This window comes from Haliotis cracherodii, unplaced genomic scaffold (genome assembly GCF_022045235.1).
Source record: "Haliotis cracherodii isolate W230 unplaced genomic scaffold, xgHalCrac1.p SCAF_5, whole genome shotgun sequence".
In the NCBI taxonomy this organism is placed as follows: domain Eukaryota; kingdom Metazoa; phylum Mollusca; class Gastropoda; order Lepetellida; family Haliotidae; genus Haliotis; species Haliotis cracherodii.
In genome coordinates, this window is record NW_027266308.1 from 2,897,266 (window position 1) to 2,918,810 (window position 21,545).

General features: G+C 42.7%; 1 protein-coding gene across 1 annotated transcript; it reads right to left on the minus strand.

Moving 5' to 3' along the window:
- Positions 1-7,260: 7,260 nt before the first annotated feature.
- LOC139444094 (isthmin-1-like) lies at positions 7,261-18,769 on the minus strand. The gene is made up of 6 exons (XM_071225001.1): positions 18,581-18,769; positions 10,565-11,054; positions 9,957-10,091; positions 9,099-9,167; positions 8,034-8,448; positions 7,261-7,360 (listed from the first exon to the last, which is right to left on the minus strand). The coding sequence occupies exons 1-6, from the start codon at positions 18,767-18,769 to the stop codon at positions 7,261-7,263; spliced, it is 1,398 nt and encodes a 465-aa protein (XP_071081102.1).
- Positions 18,770-21,545: the final 2,776 nt, after the last annotated feature.

The following is a 21,545-nucleotide window of genomic DNA, read 5'->3' on the forward strand; positions in this document are numbered from 1 at the left end:
TCCTTTCTATTAACAGTAATTACCAACTTGACTCGTGAATACTGTTTTAGAGGCTGGAGTGACGACATCACACTGACCAAGACTAGCCTAGTGCATTGTGTGTTCATTAGGCCTAAAAATTCGTTAATCTCGTGAAATCAACACATGATAAACTTGTTGCGGTCACCAGAAAAGCTATACAGAGACATATCAGCAAAATATGTGTGCAAATTGTATCCTCTATGCAGTTAATATTACCAGATCGTAGAGTTTCACACATACAGCTGGCCCTGACTTGTTTACTTCCCTGATTAGCAAGTGCCCGTTGGTTTATGGTTGTCGCAAATGTCAACAAATATTTTGAACCATAATGCTTTGAGTAATTAATATTTCGTTCATTTCCACTGTATCCAACTTACATAATTCACACAAACTGCTCTGAAAAAGTTAAATTCATACTGTATTTACTTTTACGACATACCTAAACAGACACCGGTGAAGTCCGGCTATATTTACGCCAATGATCGGCCCCAGGGTATTGGACTGTTGGCAGCGTTCACAGGCGCAAAGACTTCAACACATAAGAGAAGCTTTATGATCAGTGGTCAGTTCGTCAAGACGAGGAACACAATATATTGTCATGCAGGAAACACAAAGAAGAAACTATTGTCGTAAAATACTCTCTCCCCCAGAAAAATACCTTTCAAAACCTAAATTAAACCAAAAAAGAATATTATTTTCAAACAATCTATCGCAAGTTTGGTCATATTTGAGGAACTTCCTGCCAACAGTTTTCAAATTCAATCAAGATATTCTGCTTTATGTTCTATTACCAACACAAATGCACAACCACGTCACATAATTGTTTCAAGTGAACAGAGTTTCCAGGGGTATCAAAGCAAGAAAGAATTGTCTTATTTCAAGTTTATTCGCACCGTCCTCACACATCAGTGCCCACACAAACGCTTGTTCACCTCTTCGATTACAACGACATCTAGGTTTTCAAGCTTGCCACAAGTCAGTAATGTAAATCAAATACGTACCATTTTGACATTTTTGTGTGAGAGACTGTGAAAGGTACATTAATTTACACATCGAATTTTGGAGTTGAGTGGTGGTGGATGTATATATAATAAGAGACGACTAACGGGATCAGGTGACTCGTTGACTTGTTGGATGCATGTCATCGTATCCCATTTGCGTGGATTGATGCTCATGATGTTAATCACTGGGTTGTCTGGTCCAGACACGATTATTTACAGACCGCCGTCATGTAGCTGGAATACTGCTGAGTGCGGCGTTAAACAACAAACAAACAAAAACATTCTCAACAACTTGAACAATGGAGCGTTGCAGACTCCACATTAACAGTATACGTATAGATGTACAGAACCTATAAGGCGGATTGTGATAACCGTGTACAGAGACACTTTATCATCCCAGTATGCCAAGCGTCTGAGTTTTCCCACTTTTATCAACGAGTGTTGATATATTTGATATCAAAAGACACTCGGGCGAGACTCACTATTTTTGCAACAAGAGTGAGTGAGTGAGTGAGTATGGTTTTACGCCGTTTTTAGCAATATTCCAGCAATATCACGGCGGGGGACACCAGAAATGGGCTTCACACATTGTACCCATGTCGGGAATCGAACCCGGGTCTTCGGCGTGACGAGCAAACGCTTTAACCACTAGGCTACCCGACCGCCCCTTTTGCAACAAGAAAATGACTCGTTTGAACACCCTAATTCTAAAAGGTTCTCTTCACAATTAACTTCGGGGTTGTGTTTTACAAACCTGCAGCTGATTTAAGAAAAGTAGATTAACTCATTCTGTGATATCTAAATTCTCGTCTCCCCAGATTCAAAACGGTAGAACATGACTACCATTGCACCACGTTCCGACAAGAGACAATCAAGATGTAGGTTGCCATGGTCGAAGTATGTGCTTGCGCCTGTTTGACTTGGTGTTTGATCTGAGCGAGTGTGAACAATACCCTTCAACAGGCGTTTGATCCCAAGATGGCCGCAAGCTATACACAAAGACTCCGAGAATAAACTATAGTTACTTGACTCGTCTTTGTAGATATTTTCATACATAGATTCTCACTCGTAGTTTTCGTAAAACGCCATGTTAATGTATTTATACATTTCGGTGACAAATCATTATATTTGTTTGTTTGTTTGTTTGTTTGTTGTTTAACGCCACACGCAGAAATATTCCAGCCATATGCCGGCGGTCTGTATATAATCGAGTCTGGACCAGACAATCAAGTGATTGACATCATGAGCATCGATCTTCGCAATAGTGATGCGATGATGTACATCAAACAAGGTCAGCGATACACCTTGGCCGTTTACATGTATCATGTGTGTACACCTTGGTCGTTTACATGTATCATGTGTGTACACCTTGGTCGGGTACATGTATCATGTGTGTACACCTTGGTCGGTTACATGTATCATGTGTGTACACCTTGGCCGTTTACATGTATCGTGTGTACACCTTGGTCGGTTACATGTATCATGTGTGTACACCTTGGCCGTTTACATGTATCACGTGTGTACACCTTGGTCGTTTACATGTATCATGTGTGTACACCTTGGTCGGTTACATGTATCATGTGTGTACACCTTGGTCAGTTACATGTATCATGTGTGTACACCTTGGTCGTTTACATGTATCATGTGTGTACACCTTGGTCGGTTACATGTATCATGTGTGTACACCTTGGTCGGTTACATGTATCATGTGTGTACACCTTGGCCGTTTACATGTATCATGTGTGTACACCTTGGTCGGTTACATGTATCATGTGTGTACACCTTGGCCGTTTACATGTATCATGTGTGTACACCTTGGTCGTTTACATGTATCATGTGTGTACACCTTGGTCGGTTACATGTATCATGTGTGTACACCTTGGTCAGTTACATGTATCATGTGTGTACACCTTGGTCGTTTACATGTATCATGTGTGTACACCTTGGCCAGTTACATGTATCATGTGTGTACACCATGGCCGTTTACATGTATCATGTGTGTACACCTTGGCCGGTTACATGTATCATGTGTGTACACCTTGGTCTTTTACATGTATCACGTGTGTACACCTTGGTCTTTTACATGTATCATGTGTGTACACCTTGGGCTTTTACATGTATCACGTGTGTACACCTTGGTCTTTTACATGTATCACGTGTGTACACCTTGGTCTTTTACATGTATCACGTGTGTACACCTTGGTCTTTTACATGTATCACGTGTGTACACCGTGGCCGGTTACATGTATCATGATTGTACACCTTGGTCGCTTACATGTATCATGTGTGTACACCTTGACTGTTTACATGTATCACGTGTGTACACCTTGACTGTTTACATGTATCACGTGTGTACACCGTGGCCGGTTACATGTATCATGTGTGTACACCTTGACTGTTTACATGTATCACGTGTGTACACCTTGACTGTTTACATGTATCACGTGTGTACACCTTGGCCGTTTACATGTATCACGTGTGTACACCGTGGCCGGTTACATGTATCATGTGTGTACACCTTGGCCGTTTACATGTATCATGTGTGTACACCTTGACTGTTTACATGTATCACGTGTGTACACCTTGGCCGTTTACATGTATCATGTGTGTACACCGTGGCCGGTTACATGTATCATGTGTGTACACCTTGGCCGTTTACATGTATCATGTGTGTACACCTTGACTGTTTACATGTATCACGTGTGTACACCTTGACTGTTTACATGTATCACGTGTGTACACCTCGGCCGTTTACATGTATCATGTGTGTACACCTTGGCCGTTTACATGTATCATGTGTGTACACCTTGACTGTTTACATGTATCACGTGTGTACACCTTGGTCGCTTACATGTATCATGTGTGTACACCTTGGTCGCTTACATGTATCATGTGTGTACACCTTGGTCGTTTACATGTATCATGTGTGTACACCTTGGTCGTTTACATGTATCATGTGTGTACACCTTGGTCGTTTACATGTATCATGTGTGTACACCTTGGTCGTTTACATGTATCATGTGGGTACACCTTGGCCGTTTACATGTATCATGTGTTTACACCTTGGTCGTTTACATGTTATATGTCGGTATACCATTTGGTCGTTTACATCTATCGTCTGCGTGTGCCATGTTTGTCTGCGTGTAGCCATGGTATATGCATGGTCGTTTACAATATCAAGTGGGTATATCTTCCTCGTTTACAGTGTTTATATTGATCGACAGACCACGGTATAATTACATCACTCACTCACACTAACACACACGGGATGATTAGATGAACAGTTTCCGGTCTTCAGCAGCCCGTCCTTTGCGCACAGACACAGATCCAGTCATATCCAGGTGTGCAATTCACACCTGAAGATAACAAAAGCGTCATGTGCAATGCCATATCATTTCAATCCCCTGGTCGACAAACGTCACGTGACAATCACACAGATGCACCATTTCAACCTCCGGTCGACAAACGTCACGTGACAATCATACAGACACACCATTACAACCTCCGGTCGACAACCGTCACGTGACAATCATACAGATACACCATTTCAACCTCCGTCCGACAAACGTCACGTGACAATCATACAGACACACCATTTCAACCTCCGGCCGACAAACGCCACGTGACAATCATACAGATGCACCATTTCAACCTCCGTCCGACAAACGTCACGTGACAATCATACAGATACACCGTTTCAATCTCCGGCCGACATTGACTTTCACTTCGTGTGAGTTCATTAGAACATGAACCTTCATAGAGTGAGGGCCAAACTGTTTGGACGTTGGAGCTGGCGACGACGTTCATACAATGTTTGGCCCTCTAATATTTTTTTATTACCTCAGAGGATGAAGGCCTAGATTTATAACCAATTTTATTTAGTACGTGTGACGTCATGTTCACACTGACAGCCATACAACAACCAGCTACATAGCGGAAGAAAATAGTTCGCCAAAAAGAGAGGTGACATAACATCTTACGAAGCACATGTATTCAAATAATATCCCCATTAGATGAGAAGGGTCTGTTAAGAACGACCTCTGTAAGTCAGTCACAATGACAGCGCGCCGTAATACATTTACATCAAGTACAACACGTCAAAATGGCCGACACGATAAACGTGACGGGAGAGATTTCAGAAGTTGTTAAAGAACCTGTGGCGGTTACATGTTTTAGTCATCATTCATCAACTGTCCGATCATTGAAATGTGATTAAAGATGTGTCAAATAGACACTAAGGTAAACTCATAGATGGCTGTAGACTGTCACTGTCAGCCTAGACACGAATCGAGTCGATACTACGATAGTTTGGATGTGCATTTTTTCTCTCTGACGTTTCTCAATGTTTACTCAAACGCCGAGTTCAAGATTAAACGGTCTAAATGATGAGAAAGAACGCTTCTGTATATATTCGTGCTGGGGAATTCCCAGGGGTTGTCCAGGACTGTTTTAGTAGTCCGTCTCTTGAAATACGTATGGACGTCAAATTGTGTCCTTCAAAACTTATGACCATCAATGTCGCTGTCATGTGACCGACCTCTCGTCCAATGGAAAAGCCGTATATCGTGTAAACTTCAAAATAAAAAATATGCAGATTTACCATTCAACCTCCGGCTGACAAACATCATGTGACAATCATCCAGATAATGTAAGCTATTTTGGAACACCTCAAGACCTTTTTACAATGTTATTTTAACAGATATAAGAAAAAGGCGATACATAGTCACGATTTAATCACAGCGTCTATACAGTTTTCATTCTATTATGCTAACACAAAGCCCTGCTGAGGTAAACAAGGTACGGTGTCTGATGTACGTTGAACAAATCCACAACGTGAGAGGAGAATGCATTGTCACAACCAGACACACCTCATCAAGGATCCCTAGCGTGAACTGACACGAGTCAGTCAGTCAACCGACATATTGTACCTATTGTAGACAGATGAGGATAGGAAATGAGGATGCTGGATGAGGAAATGAACAAACAGCGTGGAGAGATTCTCATCGTCAAAACGCAGCTGTCTCTTTTGAGAACAATTGATCGGTTAAACTTCAGTGTCTCGGCAATATGACCATCATTTCCGATCCGCGAATGGCCGCTGTCGAATTCTATGACCACAGGCCACACACGCGATATCTCAGTCGGACTCTTTCCTTCATTCTGTTATGGTACAGGCATCAAGGGTCCGTCTTCACAAAGCTGCTGTATTGTCTACGTTTGCAGTGTGACCACCCTGGTCATGGCAATGATTCAGTGTGTAAGGGTTCAAGGCCATGATGGGGCTTAGTTTACCGAGTCCATGCTGTCGTTTTTTTTCCAACATGATCATTTAGACAAGTTGTCATGGTATGGATCATCTCGACAAGTTGTCATGACATGGATATTCTAGACAAGTTGTCATGGTATGGATCATCTAGACAAGTTGTCATGGCATGGTTTATCTAGCCAACTTCTCATGGCATGGATCATCTAGCCACCTTGTCGTGACATGGATTATCTTGTCATGACATTTAACACCGAGCCAAAATGTCATGATATAACCTTCTAGCCAACACAATGTCATCATGACATACATAATGACATAATGATATTATTATTTAACCAAAGTGTCATGACATAAATCTCGCCAACTATTCATGACAATTTACATCTAGCCGAACCATGAAGATCCGGGTCTACAGGAACCCGTGTCTGTCGTAAGAGGTGACTAATGGGATCGGGTGGTCAGGCTCGCTGACTTGGTTGATGCATGATATCGCATCCCAATGGCGTGGATGGATGCTTATGATATCAATTACTGGATTGTCTGGTCCAGACTCGAATATATACAGACCGCCGTCATAAAGCTGGGACATTGCTGAGTGCGGCGTAAAACAACAAACACACAGGCATACACAACTACCCGACTAGTCATAAAGCAACTTGTCATGACATATTCCATCTAGCCAATTAACATGTCATGACGTAAGCAAATTGTAATGTCAAAGAACATCTAGCCATGTTATCACAACTGAATGTCTAGTTATTGAACCACTACATACAATCCAGGGAGCCATTACACAAACGTCCGTGCCACCTGGCACCAACTAATGCGCCCATGACGTCACTTCCTCCGCAAACACCACAAAACAATCAGCTCTTGACGCTGAGGTTGGTGCTCTGGGCTCTGACCACGCCCGATACAGGGCTGGGTTCAGTCTTTGTCAACAAGATGAGGACACAAGTGAGAGATGGCGACTCAGTAGGATCTAGCCAGCTCTACCTGCCGCTGAATCTCCCCCAGACAAGGGTTCGCCATGCACTGGCGGTTGTTGTTGGGCTGCACCACCCTGTTATACCTGCAACAGAAGATAATATCAGACATCGCATCTAGCTATAGCCAACCCTCGTTAATCCGGATGGTACCGTCCAAAGTGGGGCGAATTTGTATGAATGAACAAATCTCTGGATAAACGAATTCTAGTACGTAGTTATGTCCCTTTGGTTATATAAAGATTCCCCCAAAGGCAATGGTCGGGAATCAGGATGTCAGTAATTCTATCTAGGTATTCAAATTTCTGTTACCCACTAGTTTTTACACATGTGGGTATTTAAGTTAAATATTTAAAAACACTATTCATCTAGTCCCTGCAAACTGGTGTCGTGTGGGTTCGAGAGCTTTATAGGACTGAAAAATACCACGATACTTCCACAAGAAAGTGTGATGGCAAATGTTCATGATGTAACTGTCATCGTGGAGTTTGGCAAGGTTGACGGAATGCCTGTTATTTCAAAATAAGTTGCTGATTTGCTAATAGAATACGCAGGGTTACTTCACAATAATTTGATGATACGCATAAGTTTTATTTTTGTTATCGTATCTGTATTGTTCGTTGCGTATTTGATACGCTTGAATTCAATTTACTGCGTATTTCTGCATTTCTGATGCGTATTTTACGCAGATACGCAGCTTATCTGGAGCTCTGAGACAAGGTAGACAAATAGTGAACAATTTCTACAAAGCGATCTTACCTTGTCCAATCACCTTTGCACAGGATCCAAGGAAGGAGATCCACTTTTTTATGCAGTTCACGCGATAACTGAGGACTGACGAGATTTGGAGTCCCCGCATCTCTGCCACGCGTTATCAGTCTCAGTTGGCCGTCATAGCAACAGTGTTGTGCCGCCAGGGTAACGGAATGAGCCGGAAGTGTTGATCGAATACAGAACTTTGCCCCGGGTTTGTATACCTCGTTCCTCTCAACAGGTCCGCTAGCATCCTTCCACGCGAAGTTCTTCTGTTGGTCGCTGTCGAAGATGTTGTCGTCTATGGCGATGCTGAGGGGGTAGAAACAGGGGCAGCTTGGCAGCTTGGCGATGTTAGCCAGATAGTGTTGTATGGACTTGTTGCTGCATTTCATCCATCGTTCGCAGGCATCGCCAGACTCTGAACAAATGAAACGACACGCATACAGGCGGTACGTCATGGAGTGTGAGTGATGGAATGTTGTTTTACGTCATAGGCAGCAATATCCCAGCAGTATCCAACCTCAATTCCTTTATAGAAAATCGAGTCTGGGTGTCTTATTTAAAACAACCAATCAACATTACAGACGGACGTGGCATTGGGGATCCAGAGAGTTTTGTAGTATGTATTTTGTAGGCAGTAAAACTATCTGAAAGAGGATTTTGATATTTTGGACCCCTCCCTAATAAAAATGCTGGATTCCCCCTTGCTGGCGACCTATTACGGCGTGAGTGAGTGAGTGAGTTGGACTTAACGCCAACTCTCTCACTCACTGCAATATTCCAGCAATATCACGGCGGGGGACACCAGAAATGGGCTTCACACATTGTACCAATATCGGGAATCAAACCGGGTCTAGCGAACGCTTTAACCACTAGGCTACCCGACCGCCCCGCCATATGAAAGAATCGGGTGTTTTTAAAAAAACTTATTTTGCATTTCGCGTAGTATACATTGAGATGACCCTGGGACCCTGTTTCTCCTCAATATGTAACAAAGTATGTCCTGTCAGTTCTGTCTTCACAAGAGTGATGGCTGGTTGACCGATTGGGTCGCCTTCTTCATCTTACCTGACGTGACCTCCGTCTCTGTGAGGTCAAACATCTCGAAGTAGGCCCACTTGTCAGTCATCTCCGCGCCTGCCGATAAACAGCGATATTAATACCATATAGTGTTCCGACATCTTGCTCCGAGTTAGGGGTCGCCATGTTTTAGGGAAGGGAGGACCATCCTTGATAGTCTTTGAAGCTGAATTTGGTAGCGTAACAGACTTGCGTGTCGTAGTTTGACCATAAAGAATCTGTTTTTGGTATGTTTTTTATATTGTTTGTTTGTTTGTTATTGAACGCCGCACTCAGCAATATTCCAGCTTCATGACGGCGGTCTGTAAAATAATCGAGTCTGGTCAAGACAATCCAGTGATTGACATCATGAGCATCGATCCACGCAATTGGGATCGATGACAAGCATCAACCAAGTCAGCGAGTCTGACCACCCGATCACGTTAGTCGCCTTTTACGACAAGCATAGTCGCCTTTTACGGCAAGTATAGATTGCTCTTCCAAACTGAATTTGGTAGCGTAAGAGACTTTCGTGTCGTAGTTTGACCATAAAGATTCTGTTTTTGGTATGCTTTCATAAGAATATTATTTCAGTGTTGGAACAGATAATATTAAATATAAAACATATTTATTTCAGAGGTCTATTGAAAGTATTTTATAAATAAATAAATAAATAAATAAATAAATAAATAAATAAACGTGCTTCAGGAAGTTTTTAAATGACAAACCCGAGATATACACCCCTTTCCATATGGATCTAAGTTTTGTAGTACCGCCATCACTCAACAGATTTGCAGTTATTCCCTGGGCTAAGTGGGTTACACAGAACGATTACTCCTCCGGTGTTTATACCAGCAGCTATCTTACCCTCACATGGCTGTGTGAGACACGGCTTAGATTCGATCTCCTGACAGTTGTCGCCGCAGCTGCGCACCCGTTCCTGCTGCCCCAACCCACAGTCCGTGCTGCACGAGCCCCACGTGCTCCAGGGCGAACGGCTGCCTGTAACATATTGTCAGGAGTGAGTGAGTGAGTTGCACGCAATCTCATTAAAATCAGTTCTTAGTTCTCGCTACCGCTAAACAAGGATATCTCATTACGGGTAACCTCATACAAGAGCTCTCTCTCGCGCCCCCTCTCTTTATTTCTCTCCCCCCCCCCCCCCCCCCTCTCTCTCTCTCTCTCTCTCTCTCTCTCTCATGTAGGATTCGAACCCATGACTTTGCGGATCCAGCTAGCGGAATAATGTCACAGCGATCATCTACAGATAAAAACGCTAAGATCTGTGATAATGTTTACGATTTTCTCCAAACCTACACACACATGAAATCCCGCTAGTCCGGCAAACCGCCTTCGGTGAGGTTACTGTTCGTATTATTCACTGAACGATAAAACACACAGGCGATAACACGGAACTGTATGTAATCCTGTGAGTTCAGTGTGAAATGGTTTAAAGAATGTCTAACTGTACTAACCCTTTTTGGATAATCCTCTGTTTCCATGGTAACTAAAACCAAGTCGAAACTTATTCCCTTCACTCAGAACATCTGCACCGCTATTATTTATAGATATGGTCTCAATCTCAGCATCCTTTTCATGAACTGTCTTAATTTTCCTTTTGCGAAGCCCAAATACATTTTTCCGTTTTTTCTTGGAAATAAAATTGTCCTTATTACTTGATTTTGTCCATACTGTTTCAGTATTGTTGGCGGCCCTTCTAGTTGCACCCTTTCTTGACCTTCTCCTGTTGGGGCCTTTAATGTCATTCCGATTCCGTATTTTATTCGGACGTCTTTTGTTTGTATGTTTTGCAATGTTGTTATGAACTTCAATAAAGCCCTTCTCATCGACAGTGTCCGTATCACCCTGTATATTTACAGTATGTTTTGCCTGGGTTTGGGCCGCTTGGGCCTTATCCTTCAGCTGTTGTACAGTATCTTCTTCTTGTGTTTGGGCCGCCTGGACCTGAAATAAATAAGGAATAGAATGAGGAGAAGAGGAGGCCTTGGTCACGTGACACGTTCAGGTGAGTTGGGTTGAACGCCGCTTTTAACAGTATTCCAGTTATATCACGGCGTGTCAGCTTAATGTGGGAGGAAAGCCCGAAGTGATGCAGGTCTCAGCCGTTTACCACTTCGGTGAAACCCACGAGCACGGGTATGGTGCTGACAAACCTTGAAACATAATTGGGGCGAACCGGGATTCGAACCCACAATCATAGGTTTCTGGCGTGCCCAAGGGACGCAACTCTGCACAGTGAATCGCGGCGCCTTAGACGAGTGGGCCACCCGTGCCCCCACACGTTCAGGTAGTGGGGATTGACGTCACAATGTAAAACGTCAAATTCAAAATATTCCAAGCATTTTTCAGCGCAACTGTCAAGCCAGGTGAGCTTCATGCGTGGCCTGTTTGCTTTACTTAAGAAACCACTGGGCCAATGAGGCTGAAACTTCTCTTACTTCTTCCCACCAATAATGACACCTCGTTTTGTTCAAGAGGTTCGATTTTCAATATGGCGGCCTCGTCAGCCATATTGGAAAAGTTATTTATGGCCATTACTCAATCTCATTTAAATCAGATCTAAGTTCTCGCTGCCGCTAAACAAAGAACTAAGATCTGATATTAATGAGATTGGGCCATTACTCCATTATTTATTTTCCAAATTGAATGAAATTTGGTATTTGTCTATTTTCAACACACACCATCCGTTTTTATTTCAAATTGTTGACTACATACCCAGGTTAGCTGTGTTTTTGCTCTTTACACGTGAAATGTCTGGATATTATTATTGACTTTGAGTATATTATGACACTTATGCATCGATGGGGCATGTCATGAAGGAGTATGAGAAAGGCTTGGGCAGTGTCATGACAGAGATGGGCAAGCATTCTGATGGTCGTGAAAGTAATGGCCTTAGGGCGGGTCATAGACTAACATTTAGTCTCTGAAATCTTATATTAACAATATCCTTCTTGACTCTAAAAATATTAAAAAAACAATTTCCCTATGCTGATTTCATTTGCATTTCTATGCGTTTCTAGATTATTTTTTGTCATAAAATAAATCAGGACCAGGCGGGTCATGACAAACGGACAAACGTGGGAAGGCCGTGAAAGATGAAAGAAATGGGCAAGTGCTTTATGAAGGGTCGTTGAAGAAACGGACAAACGCTTGTCGTTAACTTGCGCCACTTAAAGGGATTGTCTCCAAAACATAACTCACATGAGTTCCATGCTGTTCAAAGTGGCGATATAGGGTTAATCGGAATTGAAAATAGAGAAATATTTCATTTACATCTAGAAATGCCTGTATTTTAACCTGAGTAAACGGTTCTGTCTGTGCCAGACCAGTGCACCATTCCGACGTTGCCGTATCAATGACGTTATGACATTATGTACGTCAGCGCACCTGAACACGATATTCCATACACCGCATACCACACATACTCCTTCAATCACAACCAAAGAGCATGGAGATTTGTTTCACATGATAAATAAGTCGAATTGCGTATGTTAGCCAATAACGCTTTTTTGCCTACAGACACAGTTATCAGATCAGCCCTGCCGACATTTGTTTTCAAGACATACCAAATTGTTTACAACTGATTGGACCCCACATTAGGCCCAGACGGGGTCAAGAAGTGCAACCCCGTCTTTGTGCGACCCTGCATTTTGGAACTTCAAGAGGCGCTAATGCGTTTCCAGCAAGGCCGATAAGCCGGTCAGTTCAAAACAGAGAATACCTCTAGAAAATTCTCTTTTGATCCCGTAGCTTATCGCGTGATCACAGGGAGACTGATAACGCACACATTTTGTCTGAAATCGACAACACATTATCTCAAAGACCTCAAGGTACTTTGTTATTGAAATAATGCACTGAATGTGATAAAACAACTGCTTATATTAAAGACTTGGTTTGAAAATGATTTACGCAACTTTCTTAAACGTCTCCAATATGGAAGACGGCGAGTTCCGAGAAACGAGTTCAAGGCTATAGCGTAACTTAGTGCGTTTCCTGGAAAGCGATCAATCAGTGAAGTCACAACATGTTACATAACCATCACGTATCGTGGCGCGTTGTTTCCACAATGACGTCGGACGTTGTTCATAGCATCACTGGTTTGTCTGGTCCACGAAGTCATGATGTAGCTGGAATATTGCTCAGTGCGGCGTAAAACAACAAAGTAGGAAGAAGACATAGTACGATACCACCTTTGTTCTGTCAGGTATAAAGGATATGACGTCAGACGTAAAGGATATAACACCAGAGGCAAACTATATAACACCAGAGGAAAGGGATATTACACCAGAGGTAAAGGATTTATGACGATAGGTAAATGTTATAACAAAGGTAAAGGATAAATAACACCTGAGGTGAAGAATATAACATCAGACGTGAAAGATATAACATCAGAGATCACTGGATTGTCTGGTCCAAACTCAATTATTTGGACATATGGCTGGAATATTGATGATTGTGACGTTAAACAACAAACAAGAATAGATGGTAAGAAGTGCTGTACTGTCAGAGATTTAGGATATAGCCTCGGGGATAAAGGATATCGCTTCAGGATAAAGGATATAGCATCAGGATAAAGGATTTAGCCCCAGGATAATAAAGGATATAGCATCAGGATAAAGGATATGGCATCAGGATAAAGAAAATAGCCTCGGGATAAAGGATACAGCATCATGATAAAGGATATAGCATCAGGGATAAAGGATATAGTATCAGGGATAAAGGATATAGCATCAGAGATAAAGGGGAAATATATAACGGTGGTAAAGGGTATAAGGACAGTGGGGAAATATAAAACACCAGCAATAAAGGGTATAACGACAGTGGGGGAATATATAACGGCGGTAAAGGGTATAAGGACAGTGGGGAAATATATAACACCAGCAATAAAGGGTATAACGACAGTGGGGGAATATATAACGGCGGTAAAGGGTATAAGGACAGTGGGGAAATATATAACGACGGTAAAGGGTATAACGACATAGTGGAAATATATAACGGCGGTAAAGGGTATAAGGACAGTGGGGAAATATATAACGGCGGTAAGGGGTATAACGACATAGTGGAAATATATAACGGCGGTAAAGAAAGACAACTCTATGAAACAATGAACATGTTGATGTATGTGAGGAATGGTTTCGCTCCTTCCAGCATTGCATTTTTATCGGCCTCCTTACCTTACATCAAATACAGAAGTATATACGCTTCCTTTTCTTTCCGAGGAAGCCAGTGTTTAAACATAAACTCGTTCTGCTTGAACCTATCTATCGTTTATTGTTTAAAATGTGACAACACATCAAATGCTCGGCCTCAATGAAGCAGCGTGACTGTTCATGGGGGGCAGTGTATATATGCCACGGTAATTGCCGAGGAGATATCCTTCTTTCATGTGGATTATTTTTACTTTGTTGTCAGATCAGAGTGTTTGATGAGCTCGCCCCGATGAGAGATGAGACACGGAGTACGTGGAAGACGTACAACACATGGAAGGTGGAGGGGGGACCGATTTGAAGACATGTGGGAGGGGCGACTGGTGGGAAGACCACCTGTTTAGCTACACCGCCTCATGTCTAGCTACACCTAATGTTTAGCTACACTAACTGATGTTTAGCTACACCACCTGATATTAAGCTACATCACCTGATGTTCAGCTTCTCAACCTGATGTTTAGCTACATCACCTAGTGTTTAGCTACTCAACTTGATGTTTAGCTACATCACCTGATGTTTAGCTTCTCAACCTGATGTTTAGCTACATCACCTGATGTTTAGCTTCTCCATCTGATGTTTAGCTACACCACCTGATGTTTAGCTACACCACCAGATGTTTAGCTAAAGCACCTGGTGTTTAGCTTAAACACCTGTTTAGCTACATCACCTGATGTTTACCTTCATCACCTGATGTTTAGCTTCAACGTGTCACCACCTGATGTTTAGCTAAAGCACCGGATGTTTAGCAACAGCACCTGATGTTTAGCTTCACCACTTAATGTGTCATGTTCTATTTGATTGACGCGTTTACGATTAGAAAATTGATCCGTTTACAGTTTCATAATTTACATGGAGCAAATATATTATGGCATCAAAGTGACAGAAAATACTTTTCCTTAGATTTTCGGGGGATTGCGGTAAGGTTGGTTCGATCTCCGGCTGCGTCGTTAAATGATGGTGGTTTATGTTGCCTCGCGTTCGACATTAAGGGGGTAAAACAGGGACTTGTCCGTTCAGTAGACTGTGTCTATGTGAGGTATCCATGTTAAAACTGCGGCATGGTATCTCAGTGGGCTGGAACTATGAAACAGGCCACACGCACGCGCATGATGCAAATAAATACAGTAAACTACGGTTATAACGAACTCAAAGGGACCACAAATTTTAGTTCGTTATAACCGTAGTTCGTGATAAGCATATAAACAACAAATGGCCGAGACCAAAAAAAATCGTTATATCCGTCACTTCGTTATAAGCGTGCCCGTTATAAACGTGTTTTACTATATGTGCGTATTAACATAGGCTCTTTCTGTCGGCTATAGAGGACCATCCTTTATCATCTGACTGGTCCGTGGGAGTAGAGGTGCAGTCATTCAGCCCCATCCTGTTTGCAAATGTGCAAGAAACGGGGAATCTTTGAAAACGTATTGATCTTGTTAGCCATGTTTGACTGACGTGGTATGAAAGCTTTTACATCACGTTTTTATTGTAGCCCATGGCCATGTTGTAGGAATCTACGTGGTCCAATCGCCTGAAGGTATAGGACAGAAGTCCCAAAGGTCAGAAGCCCACCGGACATGACCCCCTTAGGATAAAAGCCCCACTAGGATAAAAGCCATTAAAACATAAAACATAAAATATGTTGAATAAGACGTATAATAATATTGTTCATCAACAATCTTCAACACAAAACCGGGGCGGTCGGGTAGCCTAATGGTTAAAGCGTTCGCTCGTCACGCCGAAGTCCCAGGTTCGATTCCCGACATGGGCACAATGGGCGCCGTGATATTGCTGGAATATTGCTAACAGCGGCGTAAAACCATACTCACTCACTCACTCACTCAACACAAACCGCCGCAATTCACCTGGCAGAGTTGCGCCTCTTTAGTGAACCAGAGTACGATGATGGTAAATTCGAATCCCAGACTCACCCTTGATATGATTCTAGGTATGTTTGTTTGTTTGTTGTTTAACAACGCACTCAGCAATAGTCCAGCTGTAGGACGGCGGTCTGTAAATAATCGAGTCTGGGCCAGACTATCCAGTGATTGACACCATGAGCACCGATCTACGCAATTGTGGTACGAATACATGTTGAACCAAGACAGCGAGCCTGACCACCTGATCCCTTTAATCGCCTCCTACGACAAACGTCTAACTCACCCACTCACTCACACAACCACCCACACCCTCCCTCATTCCACCACTCACTACACTTCTGTCTTAATTCCTCCAAACTGAAAACTTCCATCCAACTTTATCTGGTTTATTAGCGGTGTTTATGTACCTATTCACCAACGTCTATAAAGATACCGCTATCTGAGCGTAGATATAGCAAATCTACGTGTGTATATATAGCCCGCTCCTCAATAAGAGCCGGTTAATGTACACGAAATGTACCCGTGTCGATTTCAGAGAGATCAAAAGCAACACTCTCAAAGTGTCGGCGTGTCAAAAGGTTACCGGTGTTTACTCGCAGACAAAATGTGTTTATTTTCACCTGTGTTGTTTGGGCCAATCACCGATTGATGAGTTATCTTGAATCAAAGATATATTCCACTTAAAACCTCTTTAAAGTATAGATGGGAGTCGTTGTGTGTGTTTCTGTGTGTGCTTATGCGTGTGCGTCTTCGGTGTTTGTGTGCGTGTAAAAGTGAGAGTGTGTGCGTGTGTGTGTGTTTGTGCTTATGCGTGTGCGACTTCGGTGTTTGTGTGCGTAGGAGTGCGTCAGCGTGTGTGTGTGTATGTGTGTTTGTGCTTATGCGTCTTCGGTGTTTGTTTGCGTAGGATTGCGTGAGCGTGTGTATGTGTATGTGTGTTTGTGCTTATGCGTGTGCGTCTTCGGTGTTTGTGTGCGTGTGTGTAAGTATGTGTGTGTGCTTATGCGTGTGCGTCTTCGGTGTTTGTGTGTGTGTATGTATGTGTGTGTGCTTATGCGTCTTCGATGTTTGTGTGCGTGTGTATGTGCTTATGCGTGTGCGTCTTCGGTGTTTGTGTGCGTGTGTGTGCTTATGCGTGTGCGCCTTCGGTGTTTGTGTCTGTGTGTGTGCTTATGCGTGTGCGTCTTCGGTGTTTGTGTTTGTGTGCTTATGCGTGTGCGTCTTCGGTGTTTGTGTTTGTGTGCGTGTGTGTGTGCTTATGCGTGTGCGTCTTCGTTTTCCGCGCGTGTAAACAAACTGCAATTACTTAATGATTAATAGTGTCATTTGTCTCAGTTATATACACTGAAATACGCTTCAGAATTGCTTTGATGTCTTGCTCTGCACCCTCAGTGCATTGATTTGACGAACTCATTCACATTGTCTTTGTATCAATATTCAAACACCAGACCACTGAATACCACTTGTTGATATAATGTACTCTCTGACCTCCTCTGTATACATGGTATAAAGAATACTAACTGATGAATTGACTGAACACTCAGACCAGGTGACTATAGTTTGGACACACGACATTCACATGATCCTCCATCGAAGATTAGGAAATCCCGACACATTTATTGTTCGGATGAATAATAATATAAAAATTATGATGTAATTATGATAATAATTGTGACATAAAATCTAACCAGATAAACAAAAACAACCATTAATGTATGTGACCGACCAGCTGGAAAGGGACCTTATGGTGGTAGGATACAATTCTGCTGTGGCGCCATAAAGAAAGACGCTTGATGTCAACTTACTAAAAAAACACCGAGTGCAGACTGTTTAGAAATATCTTATATTTAACTTGTTAGTTCGCAAAGTAATAAAAACATGTCTAAATCGTTCAGCATACAGGTCTACTTTCAATTAATTATATCTAAAACTGCAATCATTACATTAACAGTTATGCGTCTGAAAATAGGTTTTGCAGAAAATGAGTCCAAATGTTTTATGCCCTACACGGGTCACATGAGACTCATAGTGACTCAAATATTACATACTTCATCACTGTACCATAGACACACCACATCCAAACACTGGCTTGGATAAACTCTACATTGCTGTACATTTCATTATCGGAGGAGGATGTTTTTATTGAATGTTGATGACTGTCATCAACCTCGTGGCCTTATATTATTAATAATGCACGTTCCGGGCTAAGGGTATTAGTATTTGGACCCATCACTTGGATATGTACTGTTAATATGTAGTGATGTATATCCTTCGTTAATTGTTGACTGCTGACTGGGTATGTTGACACACAGTGATTATTAAGGGGGGCAGTTTCACTGTGTCGGGATAGATACATGTAGTGAATAAATCAATCGATTCTTACCCCGCGTGTGATGTTCCCATTTTGATCACCAGCTGTGACGTCAGAACCATCGATTTCAGTCACGTGACTTGGAACAGTGAACGTCCACGTGAAATAAAACACAAGCGCTACAAACGCGATCATGAGGGCAGTGTTGGCGAGCAGCAAGACGACTTCACAAATACGAACTCGCTTTTTCTTCTCAATCATCGACTTTTGGTGGACAAGTGTCAAATTTACGAAAATATCCGTCGATCAGTCATCGTGAATCAGCTTACAGCCCACTGCTTCGTTGTCCGTCACGTCTCCAACAACACCACTGCGGCGGAGTGGTCATCGCGTAGATTCGACCAAAATTCGTCTCTGATCCGTCCGTTCCGACCGTTTCGCCGTACTGTAGTACGCCGGGCGGCGTTTTTCGTTTGAAGTTTCTTAAGAGCGGTGCCTTTGATGTTTCCCCGCTCCAATGGAATTGTTCAACGTGCCCGAGGAGGTCTCATGTTGTTTCGAGTTTCAAACCCCGCACTAATAAGTGAGATCGCCTTTCTCTCACTGCTGAAGATAAAAGAGCGCGGTCCGGTCGGGTATATACTTAATAGTACAGTCTGATGGAGAGGAGGGCGGCGGGAAATGTTGCCACGATTCTTCAAATACGGCCCAGCAAACTGTTCCCGTGTGGGTACGTGGCTTTCTACCTTGTTATGACGAGGGCGAATTTCTCTTGATTTAGAGGATGACCACGTGACCAGTCATTCCGCAAGGTATCACCTGCTTGGGCCTTGCGTCAGGGTTTTGAACGTGATCTTTCCAGGGCGAAAAAAAAATTCAGTATTATGATAATAAGAAACTTGATGCTATGTCCAAGACATGAATAATAATAATGTATATAATCAGATAATAATTATAACAAAAAGAATAACAAGATGACAATAACAACGATGATGATGATGATAATGTATAAATAATAAAAGTAATACTGACGTCACCCACGACACTAATAATAATAATAATAGGTGAGGTGAGGTGAAATGGGGTTTAACGTCGCTTCCAAGATTATTGCACTTAAATAGCGATGTGCATGTACGTGTGTGTGTTTGTGTGGCTGCTTGTACTAGTCCGGACTGATGCTGATTTATAGTGCTAGCTCACTGAGATACCATGCCGCAGTTTAACATGAATACCCCGCTCAGACACAGTATACTGACTCCGAGCCGACCAGTCCTTGTTTTAGCCCCTTAATGCCGAGCGCCAGACAGGGTAACAACAAGTACCATCTTTTAACGTCTTTTGGTATGACGCGGTCGGGGATCGAAACCCGGACCTTCCGCTCTCCGGGCGGACGCTCTACCACTAGACCACGGAGGCGGTCACAATAATAATAATAATAATAATAATAATAATAACGATGATATGTGGACAGTGAAGTTGAAACAATGAAAAAAAAAACAATCAACGATGATTAATAAATTCCTTAGTTGCACCTATCAAATCCAACCCATCTTGCGTTAGTGAGTGCGTCAAGCTGAGATCGACCCCGGAACGGTGACGGAAGTGGGCGGGACGTCCGTCCGGGGTAGAGTAGGTCTTCAGCAACCCAAGCCTGCCGTAAAAGGCGACTATACTTGTCATAAGAGGCGACTAACGTGATCGGGTTGTCAGGCTCGCTGACTTGGTTGGTGCATGTCATCGTATCCCAATTGCGTGGATCGATGCTTATGATATCAATTACTGGATTGTCAGTTCCAGACTCGATTATTTACAGACCGCCGTCATATAACTGGAATATTGCTGAGTGCGGCGTTAAACAACAAACAAACAAAAACAAAACGTCCGTCTCCAGCCATGTGGCATCGGCATGCTGAGATCGAGCCCGGACGGGGACAGTAGTGGATGAGACGCAAAATAATCAGAGGTTCTGATACCCAACACAATATCAACGTCAATGGTGCAAGTTATCAAACTTAACACCACAGTTAAACATGAGACCCCATACTTAAGTCCTAGAACATACTTTTAGTTAACAACCGCCTTCGGCGGATCATGTTTCAAGTAATCCATGCTTGACGTAACAGCCGACCGAGCGGTCACGCCGCACTCAACAATACACCAGCTATATGACGGGGGTCTGTAAATAATCGAGTCCAGACCAGACAATCCATTGATTGGCATCACGAACATCGATCTACGCAATTTGGATACGATGACATGCACCAACCAAGTCAGCGAGCCTGATCATCCGATCCCGTTAATCGCCTCTTTCGACAAACATAGTCGCCTTTTACGGCATGAATAGGCTGCTGAAGACCTATTGTAACCCGGATCTTTACGGGTCTGTATTTAGGAGACAAGGTAGACAAATAGTGTACACTTTCTACTAAGCGACCTTACCTTGTCCAATCACCTTTGCACAGGATCCAAGGAAGGAGATCAACTTTTTTATGTAGTTCACGCGATAACTGAGGACTGACGAGATTTGGAGTCCCATGTGCTGAAGACCTATTCTAACCCAGACCTTCACTGGTCACCCGAATCATTACCGACACCGGTCTGTGTGCAAGAATGTGTACTGACTTTATTACCAACATGGGTCTGTGTGCAAGGATAGTGTACTGACTTTATTACCGACATAGGTCTGTGTGCAAGGATAGTGTACTTGATTTATTACCAACATCGGTCTGTGTGCAAGGATAGTGTACTTGATTTATTACCAACATCGGTCTGTGTGCAAGAATGTGTACTGACTTTATTACCAACATATGTATGTGTGCAAGGATAGTGTACTTGAATCATTACCAACATGGGTCTGTGTGCAAGGATAGTGTACTTGATTCATTACCAACATCGGTCTGTGTGCAAGAATGTGTACTGACTTTATTACCAACATGGGTCTGTGTGCAAGGATAGTGTACTGACTCTATTACCGACATCGGTCTGTGTGCAAGGATAGTGTACTTGATTTATTACCAACATCGGTCTGTGTGCAAGG

What these genes read in the sequence shown, in the direction of transcription:
- LOC139444094 (XM_071225001.1), bottom strand. Translation starts at nt 18,769, where the DNA reads ATGATTGAGAAGAAAAAGCGAGTTCGTATTTGTGAAGTCGTCTTGCTG. An exon ending in CAGAGGATTATCCAAAAAGG is followed by an intron (nt 10,092 to 10,564) that starts GTTAGTACAGTT and finishes AATATGTTACAG; the next exon opens with GCAGCCGTTCGCCCTGGAGC. An exon ending in TGCAAAGGTGATTGGACAAG is followed by an intron (nt 7,361 to 8,033) that starts GTAAGATCGCTT and finishes CTTCTGTTGCAG; the next exon opens with GTATAACAGGGTGGTGCAGC.